This window comes from Eupeodes corollae, chromosome 2, assembly GCF_945859685.1.
Source record: "Eupeodes corollae chromosome 2, idEupCoro1.1, whole genome shotgun sequence".
NCBI lineage: Eukaryota > Metazoa > Arthropoda > Insecta > Diptera > Syrphidae > Eupeodes > Eupeodes corollae.
The window spans coordinates 114,598,965-114,613,150 of NC_079148.1; the positions used below are offsets into that span (position 1 = coordinate 114,598,965).

The window sequence follows — 14,186 nt, forward strand, 5'->3', positions numbered from 1 at the left end:
TTTGAAATAGTTTGTTGACAATTGCGATGAGCTACCTCTAAATATGAAACTACAAAACTCAAATTTAGACAGGTGTATTATTTGAACTAAAATTTTACCAAAAACCATTTCAGTCTGATATCTCCATATATGTACATCATACATAAGCATCAATATTATTATTTAAATATAAAGTTTATTTTTGTAATTATGCGATATTGTCCTCGTGTTTCAGAAAACACAATTCCTTATAAAAATAATTGAACTTGATGGGAAGACTTAAATGATGCGTACTGCGTTCATATGTAGAATCCGTTCTTAAAGGGGAAAAATGACAGCTGACAGCTAACAAATCTGTATTTTTTTTTCATAGGTCCGATTTCAAAAAGTCAAAACAACATTTTACTTTGTTGTTTAAAAACTGTCTCTTTTATTTAAAATACTCCTAAATTAATTATTAAAACGTATATGCACAAAAGTGATATATTTTTAGATTAAGTCACAATAGAAAAGATTAATTACCTCTTCCTATGAATTCAAAAAACTACAACTCGCGAAGGGCGAAAAAGTATAGAACATGTAGACATGCCTTAAGAGTAGAAGATTTCTTGTAAAAATAAACTGACATTTGACGAGGCCAAAAATGAAAATGGAAATTATTTTTGTCCCTCAAAATTCAAAGAACCAGAATTTAATTAAAATAAAATGTCTTGAAGCGTGATGTGGCAAAGATTTTGAATTTTAGTGTTATATGATGCACCTCTGGGTTGTTGACTACATTGCATCTTCTTCGTCTTGATGGTGATGCATATATCACCAAGGAAGGAGGCAGATCAAACTTTGTCGTCTGTGTGATGTTTTAAATTTAGAAGTGGTTTTGAGCGTTTTCGTTGCCGTGGTGCCGGTGCCGTGGTTTATTGAACCCCAACCGTATGTTGCCCATAAAACTCGTGTATAGATAGTTTTAATGTGAAACATGCTTGTACAACCGAGCCTACGCATAAGTATAGACACAATACCGTATAACCTCGTTGCATTTTGTAAAAATAAAACTAAGATCGCAGCGAAAGTTGGAAGGCTAATAAAAAAGTAGCTACACATTCTTTGGCAAGCTTTTCAGATGAAGGCAATGAAGCACGCTAATCTATTGCTTGTGCTTCCTTGCCAAGAAAATAAAACAAATAAAGATTGAAAACTAAGAACTTAAAACACACATTAGAAAAAAGCAACAAAAGCGTTTTCGACGTTTGGATTTTGAAATATTTGAGTTATTCCTTTCACTACCAATTTCTTTAAAAATTTCAAAAGTACGTTGAAAAATAAACTGACCAAATTCTAAAGAAATTGTGAGCCATTCTTTTAAAATTTACTTCGACACCTTTGGTCTTGGTATCTTGCGAATTTTGTCTGCAGTGTCCCGCCACAATTTTTCACTTTATATTTAAAATTTATCCAAACTTAAGCAACTATAGCGGGTTTCTAGCTCTATATGGGCATCATTTATTTAAACTCAAGCAAGCCTTATTATTCTTAGCTGTAAGCTCTTTTTTTACCTTAAAGTCATAGTTTTAGTCTGTGTGAATGTTGGAGGAGCCTGGCCTTCTCCGGCAAGGAACGAACTTGTGGCGTCTTTGATATTTGCTTTGGGTGTGCTGTCTCCATTTTCAAGATGCTTGGGTGCTCCGAAAATTTTCCTATCCATACTTTCGGCAGGTGAGATCTTTGGTGGTGCATTTTGTGTAGGTTCGGGTGTGGTACGCGTTGGTGGAGGAGTTGGTGTTACAGCTTTTGGTTTTGGTGTTTCTGGCTTAGCTGCAGGCTTTGGTGGTGGCGTTGGTTTTGCTTCTGGTTGCACAACTGGTGCTGGTGCCGGTTTTGCTGGCTCTGGTTTCTTTGGTGCAGGCACTTTAACTGGTTCAGGCTTTTGTTCAATAGCTCTATCAGTGGCTACTTTGTTGCCCTTGAAAATATCGAAAATTGACGTCCAACCAAGACGTTTTCTAAATAATATCAAAATAAAAAGAAAAAAAAAGAAACAAAAAATAAAATCAGAACAAAAAATTTAAAATAAAATGAATGAAAATATAAAACAATAGTTTTTAAATTGTAATCAATAATCATCATCTATATATGTATGTATGTTTGTATGTTTGTATGAAAATGTTATAAATACCAAGACAACCTTATTGTTTTGTGTATTATTCTATATCCTATACCACGAAGCAAAACTTTGAGATTGTATTTGAAGATGAGAAACAAATTTTCAAAACTAGTGATGCATATCTTGCCGTACCCAGAAATGCATACCCATCCATCAAACTAATTGCCTTTTTTCTTTTTATTGTTTATTTATAGAATTGTTGGATTTGCGAAATTTAAATGCAATTATTTTGTACTTTGTTGCTTGGTAAGAAAAAGAGATGCAATAATGAAGCAATTTTCGTTGTCACAAATAAATTGGTACCAAATTTTGTTGGCAACATTATTCATTGCCACAATGTCTGCCTTGTATTCGGAGGGATATAAAATAATTTAATTTTCTCATGTAACTAATTTGAATAATGCACACAAAATATGTAATTGAATACAATTACAAATAAATTCAAACATTTTTTAATAAATGGTAACTTTCATTAGGTTTATGATTTAGTTTCAACTGTTTGTAATATATTTCTTCTCTTAATTTTTGAATTAATTCAAGTTGAAAACTCTCTAGTTTCTATTTTAAACTTCAAAAGAATTGCTTTCACTATATTATTAAAAAAGTGTTTAACCCATTTGTTGCTAATTTAAAAACTAGTAAAGGTAACTAAGCTTGAGTCAGATTGTCAATTGAAGAAATTAAGTATTGCAACAAGATGATAGTACTCAGCTACATCCCAATGATGATAAGTAGACTTTCTTTAAATTTAATAGAGTAACTTAAGGGTATAAGTTTAAGTAAAAAAAATAACGGCAAAACTTATTTTTATTAATCAATTATTAATTTTCATAAAAAAAAATTTTGTAAAGAAACTAATCATTGAAATACAGTAGGCCCCGTTTAAATGCATCCTGTTTAATTGATTGGCTGACAAATTTGAATTGATTGACTGACAAATTATAAGATGTCTTATTGACCATTAATAAAATATACAGGTAACAAAATTAAAACATGTTCATTTTTAACTACACACCAACATTTTTAATAGTCTTATTAAACATTTTTTAATTTGGAAGCATTGAACAGCACTTGTCACAAAGTATCAAAAAATGACATCTTCCTATAATTTCTTCATTTAATTTATAACCAAAATGAATCGGTCGGAAGAAAAAGTTGTGTTTCTTTAGTTGAATCATTTGGTCAGTGATATTTTGGAGGAAATGTTGTTCCTAAAATTGGTTTATTTAAAAAGAGGTTTTCCAATGAGAGATTTATTTTTGAATAGTATACTTTTGAAGTTCAAATGGTAGACATGTGCATTTAAGAGGACACAAGCGTCCACAGGTTTTTCTTAAAACCAACCTCTGTCTATCAACTCCTACTCTCACCTCCCTGTGGTGAACATCGGGTGCCTAGTACCTCAACTGGAGATTTGGTTCCAACCCCAGTGGAAAGTTGTTGGGGGCAGTAAACTAGAGAGGGGGGAGAGGTGTTTCCACTAAGGCACCTCTCCTTATCCAGACGGCAGCGGAGGTATTCCCGAGATGGAATCAACGGTGTCGTCTACAGTTCCGGTAAGGTTGAACTACTTAGTGAACACCTTATAGGGCTTCTTCGACATATTCGGAGCCCAGGTCTATAAGGAGCGGTTTTATCCGACTCCCCATCCTTGGAGTTATACTTAGGATCTGGCCTTCCAGTTTGGGGGTTGTGCCGTCGGGGTAAAAAATATATTTAGTTGCGAATCACCAACAAGCCTCGGATACGGACGGATTTACTGTTGACAACCCACGCAAACGAAATAAGGACAACGAACTTCGAATATGTACGTGGAATGTTAGGTCCCTTAACAGACCACGTGCAGCCGAACAATTAGCGGAAGCCCTAAACTGCTGCAAGGCAGATATTACAGCAATCCAAGAAGTGCGATGGGATGGACCGGGCAAACGCAAACTAAAAGACTGTGATATCTACTACGGCGACTGCTACCGAGAACAAAGACAGCGTCTATTTGGGTGTGGATTTGTTGTTGGAACTAGGCTCAGGCAAAAAGTCTTGAGTTTCAACAGTGTGAGCGAGCGCATCACGACAATCCGCATCAAGGCTAAATTCGCAAACATAAGCCTAATATGCGCACATGCCCCAACAGAGGAGAAAGATGAAGGCACCAAAGACATATTCTTCGAGCTCTTGGACAAGACATATGAGCAGTGCCCTGGCTATGACATTAGAACTGTCTTAGGAGATTTTAATGCCAAGCTAGGAAGAGAAGACATCTTTGATAGCATAATCGGGAGATACAGCCTGCATGACACCACCTCCGACAACGGATTCAGGCTGGTCGATTTCGCTGCGGGGCGAGACGTTCTGGTAGCTAGTACGCAGTTCACGCATCTTAATATCCACAAGGGGACATGGAAATCTCCTGATCAATCAACCGTCAACCAGATTGACCACATTGTAATTGACGCACGACACTTCTCCAGTATCCAGGATATCCGAACATTCCGAGAGGCCAACATTGACGAGCCTAAGAGGAGAGGGGAACGCCGGCTTCTCAGAAGGAAAAAAAGAGAGCATGAGAAGCGCGCGTTCGAGGAGATAGAGGGATGTCACAACAGGAATGAGCTTCGTAAATTTTACCAAAAGGTAAAAAAAACCTCCCAAGGGTACCAGCCACGAACCGAAGCCTGTAAAGACGATCAGGGGAACACCGTAGTAGAACCGCAGTCAACGCTTAGAATATGGAAAGATCACTTCTCCAAATTATATAACGGCGATAACGAACCGAATTCCGCTGTAAGGGAGATAGAACCACTCAACCTCGGCGAAGCAGATCAACAATTCCGCCTGCCCGACCTTGACGAAGTGAAGACAGCTATATCTAAACTTAAGTCAAACAAAGCTGCTGGAGCTGACGTCATTGCTGCCGAATTATTCAAAGCAGCAGGCGATGACTTGGTACGGAGCATGCACCAACTCATCTGCAAAATTTGGTCGGAAGAAAGCATGCCTGATGAGTGGAATCTCAGCATAGTGTGCCCGATACATAAGAAAGGAGACCCTCTAAACTGCGCCAACTACAGAGGCATCAGTCTCCTTAAAATTGCGTATAAGATCCTCTCTGCCGTATTATGTGAACGTCTGAAGCCATTCGTCAACAACCTGATTGGTCCTTATCAGTGTGGCTTCAGACCAGGGAAGTCCACTATCGACCAAATATTCACACTACGGCAGATCTTGGAAAAAACCCAGGAGCTTCAAATCGATACCCACCATCTCTTTATCGATTTTAAAGCCGCGTATGACAGCATCTATAGGGAAGAGCTCTACCGAGCAATGTCTAGTTTTGGCATCCCTGTCAAACTTATCCGTTTGTGCAGAATGACGATGGAGAATGCACGCTGCTCTATCAAGGTCGGAAAAGATCTTACCGATGCATTTGATGTCAAACATTGAACATTGCGACGGAAGCGAAGAAGTTGGGTTTAGTGGTCAATGAGGACAAGACCAAGTATATGCTGTCATCAGAAAAGGACACTGAACGACGACGTCTTGGACAAAACGTCACCATGGACAGCTATAACTTTGAGGTAGTTAAGGACTTTGTCTACCTAAGCACCACTATTAATGCAGACAACGACACCAGCGCTGAAATCAAACGAAGAATAACTCTTGCAAATCGCTGATTCTTTGGACTTACAAGGCAATTGAGAAGTAAAGTCCTCTCTCGAGCATGTAAAATCACCATCTATAAGACACTCATCATCCCGGTTCTCATCTATGGCGCTGAGGCCTGGACCCTGTCAAAGAAAGATGAGAGCGTCTTAGGATGCTTCGAGAGAAAAGTTTTTCGGGTGATTTTTGGTCCCGTACGCATAGATGGAGAATGAAGGAGAAGATATAACGACGAACTGTACGGGCTGTATAGTGACACTGACCTAGTTAGCAGAATTAAAGTCCAACGGCTTAGATGGCTAGGTCATGTAGAGCGGATGGACATCAACGCTCCTGCCCGGAAGGTCTTCGAATCCAATCCCGAGGGACGGCGCAGTAGAGGAAGACCGCTACGCAGGTGGCGCACCCAGGTGGGAGAGGACCTCAACCAACTTGGCGTGCGAAACTGGAGACAGCTAGCTAGGGACCGAGCTGGCTGGAGACGCTTGTTGGTTGAGTACCAGGTCCACCCTGGACTGTAGCGCCACCTTAAGTAAGTAAACATTTTTCAGTTCTTCTATACCAACTTGTACCAATATTTTACCATAAAATCGGTCGAAAATTTTAAACGGTATACTGGGCGTATACGTATTATTCTTATTTTATATTCAATGAAAAAAAAATAAAATTTTCCATAAATTTAATTAAATAAATTCCTACCCAAATAATTGTTAGGATATTGATATTCAATACACTTTAATAAATTATTTTATAACTTTATTCGTCTTTATTTATGTCATTGTTTCTCTTAATTTTTTTTGTTAAAACTCTCTAAAAGATTATAGCTTTTTTTTTAACTCAAAACAAAATATTATAAATATCTAAAAATTGTGCTCAAGTTCTTCACCTATTGCTAAGCGCATATTTCATTTACCTAATCGCATTAGGTTATACAATTGGTTTGAAGACAAGAATAATAAAGTATCTAAATATTTCCATAAACTTCTTCCATGAGTGATTTTAAATATGAATCACTGCAAATATCTACATTATGATTACATATGTGAAATCATCTGATCTTTCTTTTCACAACTCTCTAAGTCTCTAGGCTATAAAAGGTAAGCAGATATCTACGTTTATAATAATATAATAATTCGTGTATATTATTTTTTGTTTGTTGCTGTGGAGATACAAAACCACTTACTTAGTTTAGTCGCAGTCATCATAATACATCATCGGTGATAATCATATTCTCAGCTGTTTTTTAAAGGTTTCAAGATTGCAAATCACACCTCCTCGTTTTTTTGAATGAGTTATTATCGTAAATCATATGACTTACTTTTATTTCATTATTCTTTTATTGAAATATATTTGCGTGTTATCGAATCGAGTATGAGTAATGATTTCAGTGAAACCGCACGTTTTGGCAAAAGTGTCACTTAGTGTATAGTCTACATAGTAATAGTTGCAATAGGTATTAGCCAAAACACGAATTTAAACACCCTTTCATCGACCTCTTTAGACCTCTCAGAATGATTTCATTGTAATGTCTGGTGTTTTGTGCATAAGACCGGCAACAAGCCGGTATGACGTATCTTTAAATACCTTCAGAATGTTAGGCAGGTGGAATAACACATCATGCATACAGGTACTACATACATTTTGGCTAAGCTAACGATGTTTTTAGCCAAAGCATTTTTAACACAAGCACCCTACCATACAGGTGGTGACTAGGGCTGGTGTTGAAAACAATCGATATTCGTATATAAATCACTCTTGGCTAGAAAACTACTTAAGTTGTTTCAATGTAGCATTTTGTAGTTCTTTTTTGTCTAGGCAATGTCTGTATAGATAATAAAAATAAGATACACTACACATATACTTCATACTATGTACTTCGAGTTCAAGAGCTTACATGCTCAATACTATAATTGAGTAGTTTTTGAAGAATTACTACTTGTAAACAACTATGAAAAGAGTGTTAGTTTATTTTAAGCCAATAAACGTAGATGGTGGGGAACATACAAAATCTGAATGAAATTAAATTCAATATAAGCATTTGTTCCTATCAACATTTAGTGATGACTTTTTAGGAGCAAAAACATTAATGAAATATAAAACAATAAAATAACTTCGGGAATATTACCTTAAATAGAACCAGAAGTTTCAAATAATTTATTCATGAAGTTTTTGTGATTTGGATGCACAAAGGAAATTCAAAGCTCATTTTGGCTTAAAAACACACCCTTTAACCTTCGATATCAGTATCACTTCTTTCAGTACTTGATTTTCAATAGCAAACAAACATTTTAACCAACTTTCAAAATGACTCCGTTTTTAGAAAGAGGATCTTGAAAGAAGTTTAAAAGCTTTAAATGCCGTTAAAAAGAAACACTATTTCAAATCAGACTTTTGCATATAAAGGGTGTTCCAAAATTAACGCAAGATTTGAATTAAATAGAAAACGCCGTTTTTAGTCTTTTGATAGTTATATTTTTATTGACTCGTAAAGTACATAGGATAGGGTTATGTATGGAATAGCACATCGGAAAAATGGCCTTCACGGCTTTGCATGCACATGCGCACTCTTTTGTTGAAATTTTCCATGACCATTCTGCATAAATGTGGCTGAATTTCGTTGATGCAGCGTTGAATCATAGACTTGTGATTTCAAATAACCCCATAAAAAGAAGTCTAATGGTGTTAAATCACACGATCTAGGAGGCCAATTTCGATCACCGAAACGAGAGAGTACACGAACTGGAAATGTCTCATGCAGTAATTGAATTGTTTCACGGGCTGTATGACATGTGGCACCGTCTTGTTGAAACCACATATTGGACACATCAATATCATCCAATTTTGGCAGAAAGAACTGTGTAATCATGTCGCGATGTCGAGCACCAGTAACAGTCACTGCTTGACCAGCATCATTTTCAAAAAAATATGGCCCAATTATGCCTCCAGCCCAAAATCCACACCATACAGTCAGGCGTTGTGGATGCATTTGTTTTTCGACAATCACATGTGGGTTCTCCGAACCCCAAATGCGGCAATTTGGGCGATTGACAAAGCCATCAAGATGAAAATGTGCTTCATCGCTTAGGATGATTTTGCTCGAAAAATCAGGGTCCATTTGTTGATGTTCAATAATCCATTCAACGAACTTTCTTCTCTGTCCGTGGTCATTAGACTTCAATTGTTGTGTTAATTGAATTTTGTAAGCATGAAGACACAGACCTTTGTTGAGAGGTTCTTGAAATTTGCAATTCTTGTCCACGACGTCGAATTGAGGTTCCTTTATTGTCAGCAACACTCTCACGCACTGCTTCGACATTCACATTTGAACGGCTTGTTTTTGGACGACCAGTTAATTAATTTTTCAATTAATCTCTTCACAGCTGACGAATTTAAAACACTATTCCGACCATATTTTGTATGAAATTTTCGAACTGCAGCCGCCAAGCTTTCACTATTTTTGAAATATTCTTTTATAATGAAAACACGTTGTTCTATCGTGTAACGCTCCATTTTTAATAACCCTATACTGTTAGCTGTCAAATTGCTTTTTTTCAAATTCAAATCTTGCGTTAATTTTGAGACACCCTTTATATACACTTTTTATATACTTTCAATATACGAGTATTTTTTACAAGTTGCTTGGAGTTAACCTCTTCGTAGATCTCAATCTGAAAATTTAATTGAATTAATTATTTAGACCCCAAATCGAGTATTTCTGAATCTCTAATTTATTCTTAAAATGTTTTGAAAACAAAATCCGAAAATAGATTGAGATTTTATGATTTTTTAAAAATAATAATAATCAGTATAAACAAAACATTTGCTTAAGATCGAAATTTTTGAATGGCTTTACAACATTCTTTTCTAGTTTTATTAATTTATTTATTCGTATTTTTAGACGCTATGTTTAAAAAAAAAAATATTTGAAGTGTTTTTTTACCTAAATACATTTCGTATCTTTTACCTGTAAAAAAAAAAGAAATTCTTATCTTTTAAAATCTTCCTTTTAAATTTAAAAAAATACTTCATTTATATATTTTCAAAGTTCATTGATATCGGCTTAAAGGATTGTGTTTCCTAAGTCATTTTTGTAACTTCTTCTTCTATAAAAACGGTATATTCGCTAGTATATTCAAATTCATAATTTTTTTGAAAAAAAAAATGAAATTCGGTTTTCAAAATCTAACTCATCATCCCAGAAGTATACATATTTCAATCGAAAGTCTTTATATTCAACATAAAGCTTTTCTAGGTACCAAATGTTTATTTTTGTCAGCTCACAACTATGCAACAGATTTTTAAAATTTAAATATTCTTTAAGAAAGCTTTTTTTCTGGTATGATTATTAAAGGGTGTTTCATTTTAGTTGATATAAAACTTTAAAATAGTTCTATAAATAAATAACCGACTAAATGTATGATACTAGTGAAATCTTTTGGTTTTTAATTCACTAAGTGGTTGGAATATTTGTGATATTTAATAATTTGAAAATATTTTTAAATTTTACTTACCGAATTTCATCGAGCGCTAATGACAGATACCATAAGGCAAACATGATTCAAACTGAAAATAAAAAATATACATATATTACTTTTTTTTTAGGAAAACATTAAATTAAAAGTACTTTATGGTTGAATGTTAATATTTCTATTTTAATATGTTAAGGATTCATTAATTTAGTTTTATTATAAAAATAAGGTATTTCCAATGTGTTTCAAAAATGATTTAGATCAAGTGGCTGCTTCCACTGACTCGAACAACTTCCTAAGTTTCAACTACTTTTTGCAGCAATAACGTTTTGAAAATTCTCTTACAAGGCGTCAAATCACTTGTTGTTTAATCACTTGGTGTTGGAGGCCACACGACAGGCACATGACGCGAGGTAGTGCACTCACTAAAAGTTTCCTTCAATTAAATTATTGTTTGACAATACGTTTTGACAGTTTGCAAACATTATTCGAGATTTAGGCTATTTATAATAAAATGACACACCATTAGCATGAATCAAGTGAAAGCTGTCAAAAAAATAAACTCCAAATAAAGTATTGCCAGATTGAAATAAAAAAAAAACACTTTATTTATTTGTCCTTGATTAGTTCGGGTTAATAGTTTCTTACTTTTGAAGTTCAATTAGTAAGCAGGAGTTCTTGTTGTTATTTAAATCTTTAAACACCAGATTAAAATTTAACATACGTTTTCGATAATTTTATAGTTCATCAAAGAAAACTTTGCCTAAAAAGTTTTTTATTTTTATTCGCATAGATATTTAAGTGCAATTTTCATATGAACCTCAATTTGAACCACATAAATGTTTAGTTCAACAAAAGACATTAACAGATAGTTTGGAATTATAAATCTTAATACAGAAATTAATTAATGATCCTGTATACCTCTCCTCAGGGTACAAATTTAAGACTTTCAGTGCTAAAACACTTTGTGAGTTTTAACGAAGAGCAGAAATGCAAAAAGTCTAAGTTAATTTATTTTGTTTGCTCCTTTTTTGTATTAAATTCTCCTTATTGAATAAATTGTAATTAATAGAAATTGTCCCCTAAAAATCTTGAATAAAAGTACGTTTCAGTACGTTCAGTTCTTATTTAGAACTCACAATTAGTGGTTTTTTAAGTGACTAAATAAAAATACACTAAATACAAAAGTGCCCTTTTTGGTGCGTAAAATTGGAAATCGATGGAAATAGAAATAGTTTTTGAAATTGTTTATGTCTATTTTAATCTTAAAAATATTCAACCTTAAATTGTTTCACTTATTAAGTAATATTATCTCTTAAGCTATTCAGAGGTTTTGTTTAAAAAAGAATGTATTATTTCGAAATAGGTCCAATAAATTTTCGAGAAAACTTCGTTTTTGAAAATGATATCTTTTTCTGAAATATAAATTCCAATTTCAGTCATGAAACTATTTGGCTCAGATTTTTTTTGTAACAAAATTAATAGACGTAAAGATACAAAATTCAAGAGATCCGTAAAGGATTTATCACTACTTACCCAACAGAATTGGGGACAAATGATTACAAGCAAATTCAATTACAATTACTTGCTACTGATGTATCCATTAACTTTTTCAATTACTTCGAAATACAATTGAAGAATTTTAAATACTAATTACATATAATTGAATAGCGTCAATTGCTTGTAATTTAATTACATAAATGTAATTGAATTATTTTTCCAGTAATCGAGGTCTAAATTTATGAAAAAAAAATATAATTTATTTCAAATTCAAAATAAGATTTTGCTTTAAATATTGGGATGGGTAATTTTAATATAGTCCTTTTAAAAAAAACCTTTATTGTAGCCAAAAAACAATATATGTTTTTAATAATATTTTGGACATTGGACATTGGACATATCCTCTATATTTGGATATTTTATTCTCGAATAAAATTCTCCAATTTATCTAAATTTAAGTTTTTCCTTTCTTTCCATGCACTAAGCATTAAAACTATTTGGACAAAATAAAAGAAAAAATAGAAGTTACACAGTGCTGTGCATATGAATAATGCATTTAAGTGACATCCATTTAATTTTGTATGATGAATTACTTTGAATAAACTGACTTTAAAATCATATTAAATATTATTAGAACATGCAACAAATGTTTTCATTGGCAAATTCATCTAACCAAAAATGTTTTAAATTTTATTAAAATTAAATACAACGTATTTCAAATGTGAGAAATTAAAAATGGCAGCTCAAGTGATTCCTAGTTTCAATACTTTGCGACTTTGCAAGTATCAGAATCGAAAAAAAATTGTCACTAAACAAAATAATAGTAAATAATAAACTGGATCTTAATTTTTTTTTAAGGGATACAATTTCCAATCGCATCCAAATTATGTCCTAATTTTCAAATCATAAGTGCATTTGGTTTCATGCGATATTAACACAAAATTTGTACCACTTTTGAACGCGTATATTTGATTTTATTCTTTAAGAATTTAAATAAAAAGACAATTATTTTACTATTTTTACAGGTGACAGAAACTTTTTAAAACAAACATGCTTTGTAACACTTCTCAAAGTAAATTTAAACGTCAAAAAATAGTTAAGGTCTTTCGAAGGACGATGAATACAAAATTAAAACTCTGTTGTAAAATGAAATAAAATTTAGCTTGGAAATCCTTAGATTTACAGACACACTCTCAAGGCAATTTTTAGAGTAGCCTTAAAAAGAAAATGGTAATTCATACTTAAAATTACGAAAGCGGGGAAATTTTGTAATATTTTTTACGTGTTGTGTTCAAATTTGGAAATTGAAAATTTGAAAGTAATTTTGCTTTTCTAACCATAAAGTTTTCGTGAGCTAAAAAGATAAGATTGCTGTGATTTTGTTTTAGCAGCAATAATTCGAGAGATGGCACAGGTGTCAAAATATTTATAGTTTTGTATGTGTAATATGAAGGACATTTTTACAAACTTTCTCTATATTCATGTTAATTTTGAAGTCAAAAAGTGAACAACTATTTAAAAACTAGTACAGTACACTAAAGCATCTTGCACATGAGCTACGAACTACGTAGATCATGTGCGAACTGTCGATATTCTCATATTTTGACTTTTCTTTCACATGAGCTTTATTTCTATTCGCAGACAGTGGCGAACTGTCAATTTATCATTACCCTTTTCTCCATATTTTCCTCAGCCATAATCTTTCACACAAAAATAAAACAAGAGTGGTATAATTTTGAGGTTAAGTTGAGCGCGAAAAATTTATTCGTTGAAATGTGGATGGTATGTGGAACGCGAATAGAGTTTGATAGTTCGTAGCACCAAACTGCATTGTGTTGTTTTAGAGAACAAAATGCAATTATTATTATTCTAACATTATTGTCAATTGGTTTCTTATTAACATCCCATAGGAAGTTATTGTAATGGGTCCGATTTGTCAAATTGAAAATTTTGACATTTCTCGACGTTTCAAGGTCTTTAGAGTCGAAATAAAAGATTTTTAGAAAGATGTCTGTGCGTGCGTGTGTACGTACGTTCGTACATCCGTACGTTCGCGACGTTTTTTTCGTCCTCCATAGCTCAAGAACCAGAAGAGATATCAACTTCAAATAAATTTTGTTATACAGATAATAAGGCAGAAAGATGCAGAAAGGGCTCTCAAGAAAATTGTGTGGGTGGTTTTTTTACCATAGCAGTTTGAAAAAAGGTGAAAATTTTGGTTAACCCTAAATATCTTACGAACCAAAAACGCTAGAGACTTGAATTAAATTTTATATAATCTATTGTAACATGATACCAAACAGGTATATTTTTTGAAAAAAATCAATGTAACGTTTTTTTTTTATAAATCAATAAAACTGAAAAAAAATTTGTCACCTCCAAAATTTTACGACTGAAATATGATTTCATCTCTAAAA

At 33.3% G+C, this 14,186-nt stretch overlaps 1 protein-coding gene across 1 annotated transcript in view; it reads right to left on the reverse strand.

Moving 5' to 3' along the window:
• LOC129946424 (arginine kinase 1) overlaps window positions 1–14,186 on the reverse strand; it is a 71,078-nt gene that overhangs the window by 53,277 nt on the left and 3,615 nt on the right. Inside the window, exons 2-3 of the mRNA XM_056056610.1 lie at window positions 10,312–10,363; window positions 1,533–1,979 (exon numbers count right to left, since the gene is read on the reverse strand). Coding sequence (XP_055912585.1) covers window positions 1,533–1,979; window positions 10,312–10,355 — 491 coding nt within the window. The 5' untranslated portion in view covers window positions 10,356–10,363. The remainder of the gene's footprint in view (window positions 1–1,532; window positions 1,980–10,311; window positions 10,364–14,186) is intronic.